The 18674-nt window shown below is 39.4% G+C and overlaps 1 protein-coding gene across 1 annotated transcript in view; it reads left to right on the top strand.

Moving 5' to 3' along the window:
- The window catches only part of LOC108440474 (calsyntenin-2), a 232051-nt gene that overhangs the window by 134995 nt on the left and 78382 nt on the right, over positions 1 to 18674 (top strand). Inside the window, exon 4 of the mRNA XM_017719342.2 lies at positions 16967 to 17175. Coding sequence (XP_017574831.1) covers positions 16967 to 17175 — 209 coding nt within the window. The remainder of the gene's footprint in view (positions 1 to 16966; positions 17176 to 18674) is intronic.

The following is an 18674-nucleotide window of genomic DNA, read 5'->3' as shown; positions in this document are numbered from 1 at the left end:
TCCAAACACTCAACTTTTCTGTATTAGAGTTTTTAACCTCTACATTTGTGTCATTTAATCGATTTCTTAGTGCTGTTATCAAATTTATTTGATATATATGTAAAGAGCAAAGCTGATTTTTTTAAAATTAGTTAACGTAACTTAACAGGGAAAGAAAAATGTGTGTGCAAACATTTGCTCATGTTAAAAATATATATGAAATATATATATATATATATATATATATATATATATATATATATATATATATATATATATATATTTATGTCTTTAAAACTGTCTGTGTTAAATCTATTTAACTGTACTGCTTTTAATATTTAAATATTTGCCACTATGTATACATGTCAATATTTTGAAATATATTTACATAGATTTAAAAATGGAATATAAATAATATGATGAGATGAAACAAACCAAGTAATTGTTTACTTAAATGTCTACTGATGCGAACTGCACTCTGAATGAGCATATACTTGCTATACATTAGCAATAAATGAAGCCTTGTGATAGAAAACATGAGAGCACATGGAAGAAAGCTCATTTTGTACAGTGTGGCACACACAGAATGCATCCTTGTTTCAAAACGGTTAGTTTAAAAAATATATTTAAGTGCTGTGAATGCTTTTTATGTCTTTATGTACGTTTTTTCTGTCCTACACTTTCTGTTGTGTAACGAATCTTTGGAGGCTACCAATGTGTCTAAGTGTATGTGGGGCAGAGGGGGGCTGACGTAAACTTCCACTTTTCATACAACATCTGAATGTTCACTTCATCCCTGCCTAATGACAGAAGCATGACGTCTCACCCTGGTCTTAAAATTGCACGTCCCGTCCCATGAATCACGACTCCACAGCGCTTATATTAAAAAGCCCCAACATGACATCTCTGTCAAATCATTATCTTTGTCCTTTTCCCCCTCCGTCTCTGTCTCTTCCGTTCTTTCTCTCCTGACTCACGCTCTCTCCCGACCTTTGCCATTTTCTCCCTTCAATCTCTAAATCTCTTACTTTCACTCGGCCTTCTTTCCCCTCACTCAGCCATCATTCTGACCTCATTTCCATCAACCCTTTAATCCAGTCCGTCTTTCCAGCTAATTTCTGTCTGTATCCTGACTAAAACCATAACAGTTACCGTCCACTCTCTCTTCCTCCCTCATTCTGGGTCAGATGTACGTACAGTCAGGGTTCGAACTGTGTCAGGTTCTCCTGCTGGAAAGTCTGTCCAAGAGTTGACCGATATGTAGTATAGTTATTAATTTTCACTGTATATTTTGTAAGATTTAGCCCTGTAGTTTTTCATATTGATTACTAGGCAGCAGTCTGTAATTTCATATCTATATCAATAAAAATTATTTTTACACAGAAGCTGACAAGAAGACACGGCAAGTGTGTTGAACAGGCTGACTTTTATCAGTTAAATCTTAAAAAAGAGACTATATAGAACCAAAAAAACTCAAAGAACCATTTGCATGCTTAAAAGGTTCTTTGCATGGTGAAGTGGTTGTTCTGATTAGTGAAGAATGTTTTGTAAGTGGTTCATCACATAGTAAAATGGTTCTTTGGATTGATATAGAATATGTTGTGTATGGTTCTATAAAGGATCTTTTTTATAATGTGCAAATATATATATATACACTGCTCAAAAAAATAAAGGGAACACTCAAATAACACGTCCTAGATCTGAATGAATGAAATATTCTCATTGAATACTTTGTTCTGTACAAAGTTGAATGTGCTGACATAAAAATCACACAAAAATCATCAATGGAAATCAAATTTATTAACCAGTGGAGGCCTGGATTTGGAGTCACGCACTAAATTAAAGTGGAAAAACACACTACAGGCTGATCCAACTTTGATGTAATGTCCTTAAAACAAGTAAAAATGAGGCTCAGTAGTGTGTGTGGCCTCCACGTGCCTGTATGACCTCCCTACAACGCCTGGGCATGCTCCTGATGAGGTGACGGATGGTCTCCTGAGGGATCTCCTCCCAGACCTGGACTAAAGCATCCGCCAACTCCTGGACAGTCTGTGGTGCAACATGATGTCCCAGACGTGCTCAATCGCATTCAGGTCTGGCGAAATGGCGGGCCAGTCCATAGCTTCAATGCCTTCATCTTGCAGGAACTGCTGACACACTCCAGCCACATGTGGTCTAGCATTGTCCTGCATTAGGAGGAACCCAGGGCCAACCGCACCAGCATATGATCTCACAAGGGGTCTGAGGATCTCATCTCGGTACCTAATGGCAGTCAGGCTACCTCTGGCGAGCACATGCAGGGCTGTGCGGCCCTCCAAAGAAATGCCACCCCACACCATTACTGACCCACTGCCAAACCAGTCATGCTGAAGAATGTTGCAGGCAACAGATCGCTCTCCACGGCGTCTCCAGACTCTGTCACGTCTGTCACATGTCCTCAGTGTGAACCTGCTTTCATCTGTGAAGAGCACAGGGCGCCAGTGGCGAATTTGCCAATACTGGTGTTCTCTGGCAAATGCCAAGCATCCTGCATGGTGTTGGGCTGTGAGCACAACCCCCATCTGTGGATGTCGGGCCCTCATACCATCCTCATGGAGTCGGTTTCTAACCATTTGTGCAGACACATGCACATTTGTGGCCTGCTGGAGGTCATTTTGCAGGGCTCTGCAGTGCTCCTCCTGTTCTTCCTTGCACAAAGGCGGAGGCAGCGGTCCTGCTGCTGGGTTGTTGCCCACTACGCTGACAGAGACAGCAAACCTTCTTGCCACAGCTCGCATTGATGTGCCATCCTGGATGAGTTGCACTACCTGAGCCACTTGTGTGGGTTGTAGAGTCTGTCTCATGCTACCACGAGTGTGAAAGCACCACCAACATTCAAAAGTGACCAAAACATTAGCCAGAAAGCAGAAAGGTACTGAGAAGTGGTCTGTGGTCCCCACCTGCAGAACCACTCCTTTATTGAGTGTGTCTTGCTATTTGCCAATAATTTCCACCTGTTGTCTATTCCATTTGCACAACAGCTGTGATATTGATTGTCAATCAGTGTTGCTTCCTAAGTGGACAGTTTGATTTCACAGAAGTTTCATTTACTTGGAGTTATATTGTGTTGTTTAAGTGTTCCCTTTATTTTTTGAGCAGTATATATATATATATATATATATATATATATATATACACACACACATATATATATATATATATATATATATATATATATATATATATATATATATATACGTAATTTCAGTTTCGGGAGACCTTGGGGGCCATTCAACTGGCCCACAACGATCAATCCACTTTGGGTTTTTTCCAGCAAGATGCTGAACCACCACATTATGGGTGTCAGGTACAAGCATTCCTAGATGAACAGTTTCCTGGAAAGTGGATTGGTTGACGTAGGCCAGTTGAATGGCCCCCAAGGTCTCCAGATCTGACACCCTTAGACTTTTATCTTTGGGGTCATGTGAAGGCAATTGTCTATGCTGTGAAGATACGAGATCTGCAGCACCTGAAACTACGGATACTGGAAGCCTGTGCTAGCATTTCTTCTGCGGTGTTGTTATCAGTGTGTGAAGAGTGGGAGAAGAGGGTTGCCTTGACAATCCAACACAATGGGCAGACACAGTGGTCAGAAACGTGTAAATAACTCATGAAAGTATAAAGTTTTGTTAAAACCAAGCACACCATTGTTTTTCTTGTGAAATTCTCAATAAGTTTGATGTGTCACACGACCCTCTTCCCATTGAAAAAACTAAAGTTGGATCCAAAATAGCCAACTTCAAAATGGTCACCACCCATCTTGAAAAGTTTTCCCCCTCCCATATACTAATGTGCCACAAAAAGGAAGTTAATATCACCAACCAATCCCATTTCCCTATGGTGGTACCTTAAGGGTATCTAGTCAGGGACAAAAATGACAAAGGTTATGATGACAGGAAAGACTATTAACTTTGCCACCGATGGAGGAAATGTGGAGATGGTGGATATAAATAAAGGTAGTAAACGGTCACTGGGGCAGGTCCCCTCTTGTGACTGGGGTGGTACCCTCAAGGGTACATCTCAGTACTTTTAGTCAGGGAACTGACTTTTCACCTGGAAAAACTTACTTAAGGTTCACATTTGGACCTTAAAACCACTGCTGTATCTTTGAGGGAACATTTAGTGTTTGTACCTTGATGAATGAAAAATGTACCTGCACAGAACCCTTATTTCTAACAGTGTAGGCTAGTGTGACTGTAAATCAAAGGTACTTGAAGGCAGTTTGAGGTGCACTCAGTCTTTAAGCTTCACCAGTTTTGAACCAGAGTGATGCTGCTTGGTGAACTAGATTGTACGGTTACGTTATAAATTCAGGCTGAGTTTACAGTTTATCCAAGGGGAGGAGTGCAGTGTTGACCACAATCAGGGAAAGAGAAGAATGTGGTCACCTCATGTGAGGACATTCATTTGGTCAGAAAATTCAATTTTTATGAAAGAAAAATAAGAAGTTCAATGTTGTCTCTCTTAAGATGGAACACTTTACTCTAATGCAAAGTCAAGGGACCACTCAGCCAACCCCCCGACTCCCACAAATTCGAAATATGAGTTCAGACACAGTGCAAAATGTGCCCTGGTGAGGCCGTAATGTACACCCATTAATAAGAGAGTTCTAACGTCCACCCATTTCCTCTCTCTCTCTGGTCATTGTTAAATAAAGCTATTTCTGAGCTTTTCTTATTATTTCTAAGCTATTCTTATTATACGCTGTAGGCTTTGGGGTGATGTGTGAATAATGGAGCCTTACACCAACTTTGATGAACACAATGTGGAGAGTCAAATGGGTTCTGTAGCTCAGGCTATTTGGATAAACTGATAAGCCATAATGCTTGGAGCTTGCGGTTTCAATAGCACCGTAAGAGCGGAGTCTGAGGCAAAAGAGCCATTGATTTATACTGCTTTTGTGTGGAGTGAGACTCTCTGCAGTCCTTTGTTCTCAGCTACGGGAGTGTGACCAAGAGTTTGGTGGGTAATGCTTTATTTGCATGGTACACTGTCAGGACCATAAGTGGGATCAAAATTTCAGTGAGGTCCATTTTAATATAAAAGAAAAGAAACATAACCTACATCTCATAGTGAATGAACTCTCAGTTTATCCTCTTTTTTACCAAATCATTGCTCCCTTTTCCTGTCCATAATTATTATGCTCTTTTCCCTTTCATTTGTTTCTTTTCCATTCTCCTTTCTTCCATGAATCATAAACTGATTTCACTGTTTTTTGTACACGGATATTTTTAGCTGCAAACAGATGTTGAACCCTGTACTAAATCAGCCAAGTTTCTCACTGATTAACCCGCATCTGTCTGTCTGTCTGTCTGTCTGTCTGTCTGTCTATCTATCTATCTATCTATCTATCTATCTATCTATCTATCTATCTATCTATCTATCCCTCTGCTCAGTCCTCTTTGATTACTGTAAACATGTATCGAGGCAATATCACTGCTGTTGGAACAAAACCGTGTATCTCCAAAATGGTAACTTTATAGTTGAAGAAAAAAGGCTGCTGGTTAATTGCTATTGGCTGAATTGGCATGTACATGGTATAACTAAATATAATGTAGCCTACAAAGCTGTGCAAGTCAGAGACTATGGTTAATTTACTTAATTTTCATTCAAAACAGACAAGTCATTTATTTTTTGAGTCAGGAAAAAGATGTTAAAGCATAAATACTATAGGCTGAGATTCACCATCACTGTGATATAAGTGTAATAGGTCATGCTTTAAAAATACAAAGCACTCATCCACCTGGGGCATTGGAGTGCTAAAGCCAGTGCTCACTGGGCAGAAGGCAGGAAACACCCTGGACAGGTCGCCAGTCCATGAAAGGCACACAGACATACACAGTCATACACAATCACTCCTGGACAATTAATAGTCTTTGGACTGCAGGAGTCAGTAAGAACCAGCAAACTCCACACAGAAAGGACCCTGATCACTCCGCTGGGGATTCAAACCCAGGACCTTCTTGCTGTGAGGCAACAGTGCTACTGACTGAGCAGGATTGCTAGCTAAATCAGTAGGCTTTAGCCTGGCCCTGCTAACTGCTCTGTTTTGACTACAAGCTCCATACTGTAATACTATATTAGTGAGTCAATGAGAAGTTAAGGTTGCATTGCGTTACCCACTCATAAAATATTACATCTGGCATCAGAGAGTTTACTGGTAACAATTAACAGTGCCTTTTGTCCTTTACATTGTTTGAAAATTTCATGATGAATGGACTTAAAAAACAGCCCAAAATGACTTGGAAAGACACCTGGTTCCATTGACTTACATTAAAGGTAAAGTGTTCTCCTGTAAAGTGACCATTGGAGATACAAGGTCTTTTCTGACAACAGCGGCATACTTTGTAAATCGCTTTATTTTTCTGTTTTTTTTTTTTTCTATTTTATTAAAGTTTTGCATTTGTGCATTTTTTGCACCTTTTCACTGCACCAGTAAACACTCATGGACAGAATGTGCTATTTGGTCTGCTCATATTCCATAGATAGCTATGACCTTGTGGCAGTCTACACTATCCTCACCAGAGCTAGGTGTGGCCTGAACGACATATAAACGTATACATGACTGTGACTTGGCAAGGTCAGCTACATTAGCTTCGTAGCAAAACTAAAGTTAGTGTCAGAAGTTTTACTACATATCTTGGCTGATCGATCTCGTGTGGTAAGGGTGAAGATTTAGCTTCTTTGGCTGAACCAAGGCTTTAAATGAGGAACACCTCTCACTGACTGTGGGTTAGAAAGTAACAGTTGACCAGCTGGTGTGAGCTGTTTACAGTCAGGGTCAGTCTAGTTCACAGTTCTGATAAAGAGAGAAGGAGTCGGGAAGTGACAAACATAAAAGATAATCTATATCAATTTTTTTTCCCCAAAAAAATCGATTGTCAGTTTGAGTCATTCCTTTTTCCTGCTTGTACTTGTGATTGTTTATGAAAAACGTCTGGCACTTTTTAAAAATAGCAGTAAACAGTGCCGCCCTGGGCCCTGCACTTCTCTGGAACACAACGCAGACACGCAGGTTTGTTTATTATAAAGTCAAAACATGAGATCATATATGTTCCTCTATATGGATAACTGGAGCTGTCAAATCATGCAAAACAGCAGCCATAACTTTAAAACATCCTCCTTTATTTATACTTACTGTCCATTTTCTCAGCTCCACTTACTGTATAGCTGCACTTTGTAGTTCTACAGTTACAGACTGTAGTCCATCTGTTTCTCTGATACTTTGTTACCCCCTTTTACCCTGTTCTTCAGTGGTCAGGACCCCTGTGGACCCTCACAGAGCAGGTACTATTTGGGTGGTGGATCATTCTCAGCACTGCAGTAACACTGATGTGGCTCATCTGCTGCTGCACAGTTTGTACTGGTCATCCTGTAGTCCCTCATCAGTGGTCACAGGACGCTGCCCACAGGACACTGTTGGCTGGATGTTTTTGGTTGGTGGACTATTCTCAGTCCAGCAGTGAAACTAAGGTGTTTAAAACTCCAGCAGCACTGCTGTGTCTAATCCACTCAGACCAGCGCAAATTATGAAAATTTTCAAAATTGGAGATATGAGTTTTTGTTCCGAAAGCAATGATAAGGGGGTCCCATATAATATACACACACATACACACACACACACACACATATATATATATATATATATATATATATGTGTGTGTGTGTGTGTGTGTGTGTGTGTGTGTATATATACACACACACACACACACATATATATATATATATATATATATATATGTGTGTGTGTGTGTGTGTGTGTGTGTGTGTGTGTGTGTACAGAAGGATAAGTGGATAGAAAATGTGTGTGTGCGTGCAATATGTTCTTTATGTGTACTTAGACTCTTATGTTATTAAGTTTTGGCACTGCTAAATAACCTCAGTAACTGAATATAATGGTTTTGTTCTTTTACCTAAACAACTCAGTCTCACACATACATGTAAATACGTGTTGATGCGGGATTTGTCTCTGTTCTGCAGGCCTCCCAGAACAGAACATCCCCGGTCTGTCACTGAGTGTGTTAACACCCCTGCCCTCACACACATACATGATTCATTACAGCTGAGTCTCTGTTTGGGGGGGGGAAGAGATTTGGAGAGCAGGAAAAGGGAGAGTTTGGGACAGTGTGACAATTTGACAGATTCAGAGTGGAGAGGGATGGTGGACACCAACAACATCCATAAATTATTAACCTGCTCTATTTCACATAGACTTCCAGCTCTTTCTATTAGAGAAAGAGAGAAGGTGGGTATAAAGACAGAGGCGAGGAAATGAGACAAAGAGAAAAGGAAAAATGAAAGAAAAAAGAGAAAGTGAGAAAGCATCATTATCACTTTGTATCTTTTTAATCCATATAGGATTATTCAGTCTGGAGCTGATCCACCATATTCATCTCTCTCTCTCTCTCTCCCTCTCTCTCTCTCTCTCTCTCTTTCAGTGAGGAGATTGAGGTTAGAGATTACAGAACACTGAAAGCTCGGACGTATTTTAGCATTTACGGTCAATATGTCAGTGTGCCAGAGGGGAGGAAGAGTAGTAATGGGGGATGGATGTGTTTAGTTTTTTTTGTGATATGAAAAATGAGAAAACCTCCAAAGCAAATATATGTATTAAAGCAGTAAGCCATGAGTGACAGTATGTTACTGTGATTTTGTCACAAGAGGGGTGTTTTTAACTCTTAAACCTCCCTTAAAACGAGGCATCATGTTGCTAATTGTGGTATGCATTTTCAGAAATGTATTTATTATTAATAATAATAATAGATGTAAACAGGTATTCTGCCCAGAAATGTAATTCCTTTAGAGCCCATGTGTCAAACACAAGGCCTGTGGGCCAAGTCAGGCCCTTCACACAGTTCTATTCAGCCTGCAAAAATTATTTTAATTCTCTATTAATATTAGCCCATTTTGCCCTGAGATGCACTACAGTCCCCGGCATGCACTGCAACGTAGTGTGCGTCCCACCCCCTCCCCAGCTACAATTTATGGGCCAGTGGTTACATTGAAGAGAAGAGGTGTCTGGTGCCTCTATGTTGCTGTTGAGGTTTTGGCATATTTTGAATAAATAATGTTGGGATTGTGGCAAAATGTTCAGCAAAAATGTTTTTTAGTGGTGGAGTGGTGCACCAGGGATTTAAATATTGGATCCTGCAACCTAACAGTATCCATACTCGATGAATGATGTGCTATTTGGATTTCATAATGTAGCTAGCACACTATTTAGTTAACACAGAGCTCTGAATACTTCAAGCCTGTGATATTAATGATGGAGGTGTTTAGGCTGTTGGCTCTTTTAGCCTGTTAGCTAGCTGACCAGCCTAAATGTAGTTAACAACATAAATTGCCAGCCCCTCAGTTTAAACAAAGCACAGGTTCAGTGGTCCATGCGAGGAGCAAGGTTTTTTTTTCTTCTTTTTTTTCATGCCGTAACATAGTAATGCACGGTTCAGTTGTTGCGAAGTTGTCTAAGATGTGGGTATGTCGTGGATTTTACAACAGCTTTCAACATTGCTCAGCCAATCAGATTTCAGGGCTGGAACTATTCCTATATATATATATATATATATATATATATATATATATATATATATATATTTCCCACTATCATTTTTTCCACCTGTGTGTTGTTTATTTTTCTTGTCCCAGGTGTTTCCAATCTTATTTTGAAAGTAGCACCATGGTTTCAGTATTAGTGTGTCTACTCTTGTGTTTGTTTTGCCATGTTCTTCGAATATCTCATGGAGCGACAAAAAGCCCCTATAAAACCCACCCTCAAATTTCTGTAGTCCAGAGGTGGCCAGTCCTTGTCCTGGAGATCTGCCATCCTGGAGAGATTAAATCCAGTGCACTGGTTCTAACATTCAGATGCTCCTGAAAGCCTTTGTTACCTGAACCATCAGAACAAGGATTGGGCACCCCTGCTCCCGTTCATGCTCTTAATCTTCAGAATACAGTTATAACATAAGCAAGACAGGCTAGATAGCATAATGCTGTCATTAGCTGTTTTCGGAAATGCTTTCCTTGCAAGAGGTCATGATCATTTTACCGCTTGTGATGTGTTCTCTAAACATCTATATGTTAAATTTGACATTTCTTTCAGCCATGCTTGCTTACATTTCATCCATGGCTTAACAACGGACTTGTTATCCATTGGCCAAGTTGGAAGCATCATCACCTTTGCATATAAACCTGTTTTTTAGTTTTGCTTTCTCTGTGTTTGCTTTTATTTAATAAAATGTACAATTTCATGCATTTCATCTGCCTCAACATCTCTATTTAGTGACATTCTCCAGTCCATTTATGGAAACTAATCATGGTTGGGATTTCTCAGCCATGGCCACCCAGTCATTCATACTGAAGTGATGAGGAATGTTGTTCCTGCTGACAGTCAGAAAGGTTATACTGCAAAAAATAATATCTTGTCAAGTTAAATTATCTTAATTCTAGTCTATATGTCTAATATTTCTTATTATGAGATGGTTGTGCACTTATAATAAGACTATTTAGTGTATTTCTAGACATTGTTACCTGTTTTAAGTAATTTTATCAAGGAACTTTATTTCACTATACTGGCAGATAATTTTGCTGTTTTCAAGCACATGTCCTAAAACAAGCAACAGTATCTGCCAAAATAGTGAAATAATTTTACTTAATAAAATTACTTAAAACAAGTAAAAATGTTTGGAGATAAGTTATTTTAAAAATAGGCTTACAACAATCTCAACAGGAGAAAGTTTTGAATTATTGCTTAGATTTAAGAGGATTTCACTTGACAGGAAACTATTTTTTGCCGTGTATTTGAATTGAAAATGTGGGAAAACTATTCAACATTGTGCTGTTCCTGACTGTTGGGGAGCAAAGGGATAAGAAGGCCATTTACATATATCAGTCTTAAAAGAATTTAAACAATAACAACCTGTTCTTTTCAGGAATACAGAAGATTGGTCAGGTGTAGAATATGGGCTTCAATTAAAACTAAATATGATTTGTAATAGTGCAAGCGATGTAGCCTATGGAAATTAAACTCCTATAGCTTTGCGGAGAACATAAACTTTAGATCCCACATCTCATTTTACTTCATTAATGTTGAAATACTCCATCAGCTGCAGAACAGCATACATGGCCACTCATCCATAAGACTAGATAATTACTACAACCCCCAGCCTTAAATAGCTCTTCATTATAGCACTGATATGAATGCTGATACTGTGATTTTAACCAATCATTATCTAATATTAGTGTCTGTTCCCTCAAATAAAATATAACAGTATCACTGATCCTGGAGAGTAAACTAAGCTGGAGAGCATCACATATCATTGGCTGTGAACTTATTAGCAGTTATGCTATATATGAACCTGGCCTATCTGTGTTTTTCTCCCTCCTCTCCTGAGAAAATTACAGACCAAATTACAGGTTTTTACCAAACTCAGTGCTACTCTGCTCATTTTAGTCCTGTCTAGCTACACATCTTCTTGATTTCCCAGGCAGATTTTAGCTTGCGTTAGGGAAAATGGGGTTTTGACCATTACTATTCAACATATTTGTAGGCTACTGCATTATAAGAACAGAGCTCTTTGCACATTAAATCTTTAAATCTCATGAGTGCAGATATGTGAAAAAAATAGCTTATAGCTAGTTATGACTATGGACAGTGTCTTATGTAATGTGAAAACAGACCTAGAGGCAAAAATATTTTATTAATTTATGTTAGTTATGAATATCTGAGTAAATTGCCAGCAGGGTGGTCACTGGGGGGGCCTACAGAAAGAGGCTAACAAAAATAGATCTGTATGCAAGATCTTCAACAAAGAAGAAAAGCCTATATTTGTGCTGCTCATGTGGTCCTGGTCATACTGTATTTTGTTTCTTCTCTTATGGGTCATCTACAGGTGTTGAAACTGTTAACAGACTATCTAGTGAAGGTTGATCCCTAATAGTGCTGGAGGATGGATGTGTATAGTTTTGGAGATGCACCATATTGCCAAACGTTTTCACTCACCCATCCAAATCATTGAATTCAGGTGTTCCAATCACATCCATGGCCACAGGTGTATAAAGCCAAGCACCTAGGCCTGCAGACTGCTTCTACAAACATTAGTGAAAGAATGGGTCACTCTCAGGAGCTCAGTGAATTCCAGCGTGGACACCACCTGTGCAACAAGTCCAGTCGTGAAATTTCCTCACTACTAAATATTCCACAGTCAACTGTCAGTGGGATTATAGCAAAGTGGAAGTGATTGGGAATGACAGCAACTCAGCCACGAAGTGGTCGGCCACATAAAATGACAGAGCGGGGTCAGCGGATGCTGAGGTGTATAGTGAGCAGAGGTCACCAACTTTCTGCAGAGTCAATCGCTTCAGACCTCCAAACTTCATGTGGCCTTCAGATTAGCTCAAGAACAGTGTAGAGAGCTTCATGGAATGGGTTTCCATGGCCGAGCAGCTGCATCCAAGCCTAACATCACCAAGCACAATGCAAAGCATCAAATGCAGTGGTGTAAAGTGCCGCCACTGGACTCTAGAGCAGTGGAGATGTGTTCTCTGGAGTGACAAATCACGCTTCTCCGTCTGGCAATCCGATGGACGAGTCTGGGTTTGGCGGTTGCCAAGAGAACGGTACTTGACTGCATTGTGCCAAGTGTAAAGTTTGGTGGAGGGGGGATTACGGTGTGGGGGTGTTTTTCAGGAGTTGGGCTCGGCCCCTTAGTTCCAGTGAAAGGAACTCTTAATGCCTCAGCAGACCAAGAGATTTTGGACAATTTCATGCCCCTAACCTTGTGGGAACAGTTTGGGGACGGCCCCTTCCTGTTCCAACATGACTGCGCACCAGTGCACAAAGGTCCTTAAAGACATGGACGAGCAAGTTTGGTGTGGAAGAACTGGACTGGCCTGCACAGAGTCCTGACCTCAACCTGATAGAACACCTTTGGAATGAATTAGAGTGGAGACTGTGAGCCAGGCCTTCTCATCCAACATCAGTGTCTGACCTCACAAATGCGCTTCTGGAAGAATGGTCAAAAATTCCCAACACACTCCTAAACCTTGTGGAAGGCCTTCCCAGAAGAGTTGAAGCTGTTATAGCTGCAAAGGGTGGGCTGACATCATATGTATTAAGAATGGGATGTCACTCAATTTCAAAAGTATGTGAAGGCAGATGAGCAAATACATTTGGCAATATAGTGTATGAAAAATGAGAAGAACTCCAATTCAAAAACACACTTTTTTGAATAAATATAGATTAATTGAAATGTATGCATTGTAACATAGATGTTTAAATTAGATTTAAGTAGAGAGAGAGAGAGAGAGAGAGAGAGAGAGAGAGAGAGAGAGAGAGAATATATTACTGCTGTCGGAACAAACCTCATGTTTCCAAATGGTAACTTTGCAGAAGAAAGAAAAAAGATTGCTCTACATTACAAATGTATTTGGCCTATCCCGGGTGTTTCTAATCTCATTGTGAATGTAGCCCCATGGTTTTTTGTTAGTTTGTCTAGTCTTGTGTTTGTGTTGCTGTGTTTGTTCTTCATAAATCTCCTTAGCCTTGCAGGGACAAAGAAGACAACTTGTTAATCTTTATCTGCTGGATTGCTGTGAAATCCACTGCAAAAGAAGGTTATGTATCCTCTAAAACCCTCCCTCAAATGTCTGGGGTACAGAGGTTCCTAATCCTGGTCCTGAAAATCTACGACCCTGGAGAGTTTAGATTCAATGCACATGGCTCTAACATTCAGAGTCCTTTATTACCTGAGTCAGGTGAGCTACATTAGCATAGGAGCTATACTCTGTAGGGTAGTAGATCTCCAGAACCAGGCTTGGGCACCCCACTCCAGGTCACCTGCTCTTAATGTTCAGCTAAATGCTGTCATTAGCTGTTTCCTAGTACTGCTGGAGGTAGAATTTGGGTTGGGAAATATGAATAAATTAATACTCATAATAAATTATTCTGTGCTTGCATCTGTGGCTATGCCAGTATCAATCAGTATTAACATTTGCATTCAGTGTTGTAGAGTAAACTCTTCAAAAAGATGGTTCTTCAAAGGTTCTTTACTAAAGAAAGTGGTTCTATATGGAACCATGAAAACTCAAAGAACCCTTTGCATGATCGAAGGGTTCTATGCATTGTGCAAAAGTTCTTCAGATTGATAGAGAATGTGTTGTAGATGGTTCTATACAGAAATCGTTTTGAAAATGGTTCTAAATAGCACCAAAAAGGGTTCTTTGCAAGGTGAAATGGTTCTTCAGATGCGGAGAATGTGATGCATAAGGTTCTATATAGAACCTTTTAAAAAATGGTCTTATACAGCACCAAACAGGGTTCTTTGCATGATGCAATGGCCCTTCAGATTGATGGAAAATGTGTTTGCATGTTGTTCTGTAGAACCTTTTTGAATAGGTTTCTATATATAGCACCAAAATGGGTTCTTTTAATAGTGAAATGGTTCAGATTGATAGAGAATGTGTAGTATGTGGTTCTAAATAGAACCTTTTTGAAATTCATGGAGAATGTGCTGTAGATGGTTACATTTAGAACACTTTGAAAGTGTTCTATATAGCACCAAAATCGGTTTCACTATTGTTACAAGCCACCGAACCCATTTTTGGTACTATACAGATCCCTTTTTGCTCTGAGTGTAGGGTATGTAGCTTTATGAAAAGAGACTCCTGTAGCTTTACAGTGAAAGGTAATGTCAGATCCACGCTGCACAGCACGTCTCATTTTACTCAATTAATGATGAAAAACTCCATTCAGCGCAGAACCAAGAAATGTGCCTGCTCATCCATAACAGCAGATAATTACTACAACACATCAGCCCTAAATATCTCTTCATTATAATACTGACGTGAACGCTGATACTGTGGTTTTAACTAATCACCATCTGATGGTAACGTCCATTCCTACTCTAAAAATTACAGTATCACTAATTCACCACAGTGCAGGATCCTCATCTCCTCAGGGCTTTATTTGAGGCAGTTTAATTAAAACAGTCTTTAAAATTAGAAAATGTTATCATGTCCCTACTGCGTTCATTATTCCACTCTTGTTTAGTTCAGAAACCCCTCTTTCCCTCCCCCTCCTTCTCTCTCTCTCTCTCTCTCTCTCTCTCTCCCTCTCTCTCTCTCCCCATCTCTCTCTCCCTTTCTCTCTCTCTGCCCATCTCTCTCTCTGTTAAGTTCTGCAGTGTTTTATAAATACAATTTCCATTAATGCAAATGAACATAATTAACATAAACATAAATGTAAGAGGAAAGAAAAATAGGAAAAATAGGGGTAACACTTTATTTTGTGTGGTCCTTCGTAGATGGTTAATAAACTCTTAACAGATTATCAGTTACACATCAACAGCATATCAGCAGCAGTAATGAAGCATCTGAATACACTGAAGTAAATATCTTGTAGATGTAAACATTAGTTACATTAAGTAGACATTACTTACATTAAGTAGATGTGTTGTTAATATGTTACTTCCATCACACCAAACCTAATCTTACCAACCTTACCCAACAGCTAACCCTCACCCTAACCCTGGCCCTACAAATATGCAGAGCATATTTGTAATTAAAACTGCTCTGTTAGAGAGTGCAGCTGTATCTACTTCACACCAAGGCCACACTGAAAGCAGCCTGATCAGCCTGCAGCTGTCAGTTTCAATGGCCAGGCTGAGCTCACTGAGCAGGGAGTATGGAGTCAATGCAACTTAAGAAAATATAACTGCAACTGAAGATGATGTGACATTCCCTAAGTGCCACTTCTGAAGATGTACCTTGAAGTATCTCACCCCAGTGACAGCGCTTGTACCCTATACAGTTTTTTTTTATTTGGCATGTGTAAGGAAAGCCTGCATTCCTGAAGAAAGTCACTATTCTTAAGATACAGTTTTTGTGAACGGAATTTCGTAAGTGAAAGTGCATTTATTTCAGTAGGATTTTGTGTTAAGTTTAATTCTAACATGCAAATTCGCATCCTTGGCCAGTAGCGCTGCTGTCTTGGCTGAGTTGACCTCTGAAGGGGTGAGCTTTGTGTTATTTTCATAGTATCTAACTATGACGGGAGGTGATACCGGAGAGCTTGCATTAAAGGGACAGAAACACAGAAAGTGGCTGACTCAATGGCTTCCTTCTCTGCCTGTGTCTTTATTGTTCCTGCACACACACACACACACACACACACAATCCATTTTAAGATTATGTTTGCTGCAACTGCCCATAGCTCTGTAAAAGTGAGAAAAGGAAAGGAAAACAGAAGTTTAGGCATATTTTCTAGCTCATTTTCCAACTGGCGCCAAAAACCAATGCCGTCTGCATGCAACATTGCTGGTAGTTCCAAATAAACTAAAGTATTGAATTCATTTAAGTCAAGAATGCACCACATATGCGCTATGACTCTCAGAAGAACATATATCTTCCTAAAATATGACCTTTTTCTACACAACTTAACTCCAGCATACTATAAAGTGCTGCTGGTGTAAGGGAAGCACGAAGGGACGAAATGAACTGAAAACGTAAGCTTTGGCAGTTGCACGCATGTCAGCAGGGAATTGTAGTCCAAACTAGCACTTGTATGCAGTATTATTATAGCAATAATCAATCTTTTTAGAAAACAAGAAATATAAAACAACAATTTAGCTCATAGTAACAAGAAATCTATAACAAAATGTTAAGAATAATTTTGGAAGAATTCACATAACTAATGGCTACAATTATTATTATTAATAATTATTTATTTATTTTAAACTTTTTTTGTTTTAGCTCTGTTACACAGGCCTAAAGTTTTATTACACACGTCTATAATATAAGAATAGTTCTCTGATTTAAAAAATCCTGTAGTTAAAAAATAAGCCTTAGTATGTAAATCTGGAATATTGAGGGGTTAAACATCTCTCTCTCACACTCTCTCTCTCTCTCTCTCTGTCTCTCTCTCTCTCTCTCTCTCTCTCTCTCTGTCTCTAAGGGCGGTGGTGCATGTACAGGTTGGTGATGTGAATGAGTTTTCTCCAGTCTTTAGCAGTTTGGAATACTCTGGCTCTGTCCTGGAGGGCCGGGTGTACGACAGCATTCTGCAGGTTCAGGCCACAGATGAGGATTGTTCTCCTCAGTACAGCCAAATCTGCAACTACCAGATCACCACAGAGGACACACCGTTTGCCATCGACCGTAACGGTAAGACATAGGCTTTGCCTCAAAACGGTACGCGACCAACGGTGGCAGGCATCCATGCACATCTTGCCATGGTGTCGGCACCACCAGCGAACATGCAGTGGGGGCTGTATATTTAAGGTGGGAAAAAAGCATCTGAAGGATGCTCCCAACTCCATTAAAGAGCCCATGTCATGGAAAACTACTTTTCCATTGCTGTTTTGAAATAAAGGAGTTTGACGTAATATGTAAAAATTGTTAAAGTTTCATATTCATATAGTATCATTTACTCTCCAATCCATTATTGTTTCTGTGATGTCATGAGAACCAATTTATTTGCATACTGTATATGTACCTATTTGGACTATAGCAGTTTAACCCTGCCAACTAATGTGATGCACAATATGGGGCAACCAATCAAAATAGAACATGTCAGTCATCTATCAATAGTAATATGCAAATTTTATGTGAAAATACATCAACACATACATCAAAATACATCAAAATACATACAATTTAAGTGAAAATACATCAACACATCTACAAAGTGCACACTAAAATATGGTATTTCTCTGCTATTTCATTGCATGATTTCTATTTATTTGCTGAGTGAAAAATATTGAAAAATATATTAAGTATACCAGTATGTGCCATCACTGTTATTTTTTTCTCAATATGTTAAATTTGACAAATAAACAATAATTGTGTATTAAAATGTGCAGAAGTGTGTTCTCTGTAGAGGATGTGTAAACATTTCTTCACTTAGAAAAAGGCTTGAGTGCCCAAACTTTAGCATACGATTGCAAATAACAATCAACAATCAATTTTTCTAGAAAAATTCTGTGCCACAAAATAACATTTCTTGCAGTACATGAGAGCTTGCACAAAATTGACAAATGGTGTTCTTAACTAGCCCAAAATTTAATTCACTTTATACTACAGTCACTCAATGGCCAGCATATTGGAAGAGGTAAGTTTATATCCCAATACCAAAGAAAAAAGAAAAGACTACTGTAAAAAAAACTTTTGTAAAGTTTCACACAGAGGTAAAATGATTTGCTGAAGATCATTCAAGGCAGAGTAGAGCCTTACCTGGAAATAGAACAGCTGTGCAAGCATGATTCTTGGAAAGCAGAGAAGTAAGTAATATTACTGCAGATGTTTGGTGGATCACTGAAAAAGCCAATGAGTTTAAGAAGAAAATCAACATGTTTCACTGGCTACTTTTGACTGTGTTGACCATGTAAAAATATGGGATGCCCTCAGGAAAATGGGAGTACCAGAGCATCTCATCTCATTCTGATGAGGAATCTCTGCACTGGCCAACAACCTACAGTCAGAAAATGTACAAACAGATTGATTTCATATTGGCAAGGGAGTCAGACAAGGCTGCCCACTATCACCACACCTGTTCAACCTGTGTGGAGAACATATAATGAGAGAAGCAGGACTGGAGGAAGGTGATGGAGGATTCAGGATTGGTGGAAGAAACATGAATAACCTTCGATATGCGGATGATTCAA

This window comes from Pygocentrus nattereri, chromosome 17 (genome assembly GCF_015220715.1).
Source record: "Pygocentrus nattereri isolate fPygNat1 chromosome 17, fPygNat1.pri, whole genome shotgun sequence".
In the NCBI taxonomy this organism is placed as follows: Eukaryota; Metazoa; Chordata; class Actinopteri; order Characiformes; family Serrasalmidae; genus Pygocentrus; species Pygocentrus nattereri.
This window is presented reverse-complemented; position numbering and strand designations above follow the sequence as displayed.